The sequence below is a fragment of the Centruroides sculpturatus genome, unplaced genomic scaffold (genome assembly GCF_000671375.1).
Source record: "Centruroides sculpturatus isolate CEXI.00-Female unplaced genomic scaffold, Cexi_2.0 scaffold256, whole genome shotgun sequence".
NCBI classification, from domain to species: domain Eukaryota; kingdom Metazoa; phylum Arthropoda; class Arachnida; order Scorpiones; family Buthidae; genus Centruroides; species Centruroides sculpturatus.
The window spans coordinates 564625-569279 of NW_019384583.1; the positions used below are offsets into that span (position 1 = coordinate 564625).

A 4655-nucleotide genomic window follows, 5' to 3' on the forward strand; every position below is an offset into this window, starting at 1 on the left:
ATGGCGGTTCTCCTCAGATGCATCATATGTGTTTTAATCAAGAATGGAAGGAGATTAATTGTTGTATTTTGCTTCGAAAACCTGTTGAAAAAATGTTAATCAGGTAATTAAATTTAAAATATTAACTCATAGTTTGATATAAATAAATAAAATTTAAATAATGAAAAATTTAAGAATTGAATTAATATAATAAAATTAAAGACAAAACTGTCCAAAAAGGATCACCATTTATTACTTGTGTTCCAAGAACACAAGTAATAAATGGTGATCCTTTTTGGACAGTTTTGTCTTTAATTTTATTTTATTGATTCAATTCTTAAATTTTTCATTATTTAAATTTTATTTATTTATATCAAACTATGAGTTAATATTTTAAATTTAATTACCTGATTAACATTTTTTCAACAGGTTTTCGAAGCAAAATACAACAATTAATCTCCTTCCATTCTTGATTAAAACACATATGATGCATCTGAGGAGAACCGCCATTCTTTTGAAAAGAATAATGTTGAAAATCCTTTGTAATAGTTCGCTTTGGAAATTTCAAGCTGAGAATTTTTTCCCGTAATTCAGTCACAATCTGAATTTTAATAAAAATAGTTTAATTCAAAATTAAACTATAATTTTAAAAAATTACAAGAAAATATTTTTGAGTTTACATAAATGCACAAAAGCATTAGAAATTCAAGATAATGAAACATGATTGTAATAAACTTTAATATATACAGTATGTAACTTTTTAACTAACTATGTTCAGTAAACATTATAAAAACTATTTTACATATAACATTTAACATTAATATAAATTTCCTTTCAACATTACTTTGAAATTATTTTCTTGTAAAGAAACATTTACAAAAAAACATTTCAAAGACTAATAATTTTAATTATAATTATTTGCTCTTATGAAGAATTTAATTTATTAATAAAATAATTGGCAGTCACTGATGGAGGTGTCAGCAGTGAATTTTGTCAGCAATTTTGGTGCAATTTAAACTAATTATGAATTTTTGTTTTCTGTTACAGATAATAACCTGGTTTTCTGTTACAGAAAACAAAATTCTGTGATTTTATTTTATTGGTTCTTTTCAGTTAACAGGACATCAGAAGATAATCATAAAAGACTATCATGTTTAACAATTTATCCCATGTGACTTCAAGTAGCCCACTTGACTGTTTGTGGAGTACTTGATGTTATAAAGTTTTAGGGGGTGTAATGATTAGGGGGCTGGGGGAAGGCTTACCCCCACCCAGGCACTGAGATGCAAGCAATAACGAGCATCGAGGTGCATGTCTACATGCAAAGCATGTAGAATAGGCAGTAGATTAATACGTGTTAAAAACTGACCTTTGGAGACAAATATCACGCAAAGGGTCAACAATTCTGGGGTGGTATAAAACTTCTCATTCAGAGCTTGAGTCTTATCTGTTGCAGTACATATCAGCTGGTATCCTGTTAACTGAAAAGTACTGTTTAATTTTTATTTTGTTTTAGTTGCATGTTATGCCGACAATTCACTGCCAATTTGTGTTGTGTATAATATGTTGTTTTTATTGTTGTTGTTTTGCCCATACAGATAGGTATTTACCTTGTACTAATAAATAAATAAATTAATTAATTAATAAAATAAGAAGAAAAAAGATTTTATTAACAAAATCNTGTCGGGACCTTGAATTGTACTTTTGATACTGCTGTATCTGTCTTGTAAATTTTTGTTTTGTTTTAATAAACGCCGATGAGAGGCGCTCTCTGGGTCCCATGCCTTCTTTCAAACTTTCCTATCTTCCTTTCTTTTCACACTTCACATCTCATGCTTTCTCTTCTTTCCTACTTCTACAGGGTTAAGTCCATCGCTTAAAAGACGGACAGCTCTCTTCTCTCCTTTTAAACATGGGCCTATGAGTGAGGTCATGTAGTGCGCTCTCGTCGGATTCCACTAAGCTGGAAAATGACTGAACAACGTGAGCAGCGATATTACATCAAATTTTGCCAAAAACCTTGGCGATACCCAAGCGTAAATCATTCGCAAGATTCAGCAGGCTTTCGGGGACGATCCTCGAGGCAAAAAAAAGTGCGGCAGGTCCGCAGCAATATCAAAGGTTATGTTGACAGTTTTTTTGACTCTCGTGGGGTGGTGTGTCGTGAGTATGCACCACAAGGCCAAACCATCGCAAAGGAGTACTACCAGGAGGTCCTTCATCGTCTTTCCGATACAGTGCGACGCAAACGACCGGATCTGTGGTCGATCAAAACTTGGCAGCTCCATTGTGATAACGCATCTGCCCATTCTGCACATCTGATTCGGGCTTTCGTCGCCAAACACAATACTCCTGTGGTTCGTCACGCTCCGTACTCTCCCCACATGGCTCCGTGTGACCTTTGGCTATTTACCAAGCTGAAAATGCCGCTAAAAGGAACCCGAATTTAGTCAAGAGAAGACATTGTGCGGAATCCGACAGACTGGCTGATGGTCATTCCAAAAGATGCGTTCTAGCAGTGTTTCCAGCAATGGCAGGAACACTGGGAGAAGTGTATACATTACCAAGGAGACTACTTTGAAAGGGGATTAGGGTTTTATACCTCAAAGTCAATAAATTTATTTTTGCCGACCAAAGGTCCGATACTTTTTGAACACACCATGTATATTTGATTAAATATATTACCTGAACAGTAATTTAATATAGGAATTACTCTCAATTAAGACAAATGAACTATATTCTCGTAAAAATTTATTCAGTAGAGTTAATGCCTGACGACATTGAATTTGATTGTAGCGACCATTAGAATTGGGTAAATGAATATTTTTAGGAAGAGGCATATCATGTTCTAAAATAATTCCGATTCTATGAGTATGCATCCATTTTTGCCTGTAAAAAATATAGATTTCTATTACAATAAACTTTAAACTAACTTAATCTAGACCAGAATGACAAAAATAACAAACTGCACTGAGAAAATATTCTAATTAACAATATTTATCTGTTAATAATATTAGTTAACAAAGTTTACAAAACTTCATATTTATAATGTTGACATAGATGATTTTTCTTGTATTAATGGATAAAATAAAATAATATAAAAATATTGTCTTAACCTAACATATTAATTAAAAAACAAATAACCTAATAATGTGTTAATATTAAAATTATGATTAGCTTTATTCATTGTTTAATTTTTTAAAGTAAACTATTTAGAAAATAATTGCTTTAATTTCAAATAATTTTATAAATTAAAATATTATCATACTGTAAAACTTTTCATTTTTGTTTTTATGCTATATACAGCAAACCTTTTTAATATAGTTATGTTTTGCAATGTATGCTGATTTACATTTGGAAAATCAAATATAATCAATTCACAGTATACTGAAAACTTTAATATGTCCAGTATATTCTCTGAAACAATCTGTAATACATAAAAATTATTACTATTTAAAAACTGTACACAATTTAAATATTTGATTATAATTTAAATTGTTTATAGTTTTTAAATAGTAATAATTTTTATGTATTACAGATTGTTTCAGAGAATATACTGGACATATTAAAGTTTTCAGTATACTGTGAATTGATTATATTTGATTTTCCAAATGTAAATCAGCATACATTGCAAAACATAACTATATTAAAAAGGTTTGCTGTATATAGCATAAAAACAAAAATGAAAAGTTTTACAGTATGATAATATTTTAATTTATAAAATTATTTGAAATTAAAGCAATTATTTTCTAAATAGTTTACTTTAAAAAATTAAACAATGAATAAAGCTAATCATAATTTTAATATTAACACATTATTAGGTTATTTGTTTTTTAATTAATATGTTAGGTTAAGACAATATTTTTATATTATTTTATTTTATCCATTAATACAAGAAAAATCATCTATGTCAACATTATAAATATGAAGTTTTGTAAACTTTGTTAACTAATATTATTAACAGATAAATATTGTTAATTAGAATATTTTCTCAGTGCAGTTTGTTATTTTTGTCATTCTGGTCTAGATTAAGTTAGTTTAAAGTTTATTGTAATAGAAATCTATATTTTTTACAGGCAAAAATGGATGCATACTCATAGAATCGGAATTATTTTAGAACATGATATGCCTCTTCCTAAAAATATTCATTTACCCAATTCTAATGGTCGCTACAATCAAATTCAATGTCGTCAGGCATTAACTCTACTGAATAAATTTTTACGAGAATATAGTTCATTTGTCTTAATTGAGAGTAATTCCTATATTAAATTACTGTTCAGGTAATATATTTAATCAAATATACATGGTGTGTTCAAAAAGTATCGGACCTTTGGTCGGCAAAAATAAATTTATTGACTTTGAGGTATAAAACCCTAATCCCCTTTCAAAGTAGTCTCCTTGGTAATGTATACACTTCTCCCAGTGTTCCTGCCATTGCTGGAAACACTGCTAGAATGCATCTTTTGGAATGACCATCAGCCAGTCTGTCGGATTCCGCACAATGTCTTCTCTTGACTAAATTCGGGTTCCTTTTAGCGGCATTTTCAGCTTGGTAAATAGCCAAAGGTCACACGGAGCCATGTGGGGAGAGTACGGAGCGTGACGAACCACAGGAGTATTGTGTTTGGCGACGAAAGCCCGAATCAGATGTGCAGAATGGGCAGATGCGTTATCAC

At 30.3% G+C, this 4655-nt stretch overlaps 1 protein-coding gene across 1 annotated transcript in view; it reads right to left on the minus strand.

Moving 5' to 3' along the window:
• LOC111624507 (KICSTOR complex protein SZT2-like) overlaps positions 1-4655 on the minus strand; it is a 317304-nt gene that overhangs the window by 226337 nt on the left and 86312 nt on the right. Inside the window, exons 16-17 of the mRNA XM_023367362.1 lie at positions 2665-2868; positions 387-587 (exon numbers count right to left, since the gene is read on the minus strand). Of these exons, the coding sequence (XP_023223130.1) occupies positions 387-587; positions 2665-2868 (405 nt within the window). The remainder of the gene's footprint in view (positions 1-386; positions 588-2664; positions 2869-4655) is intronic.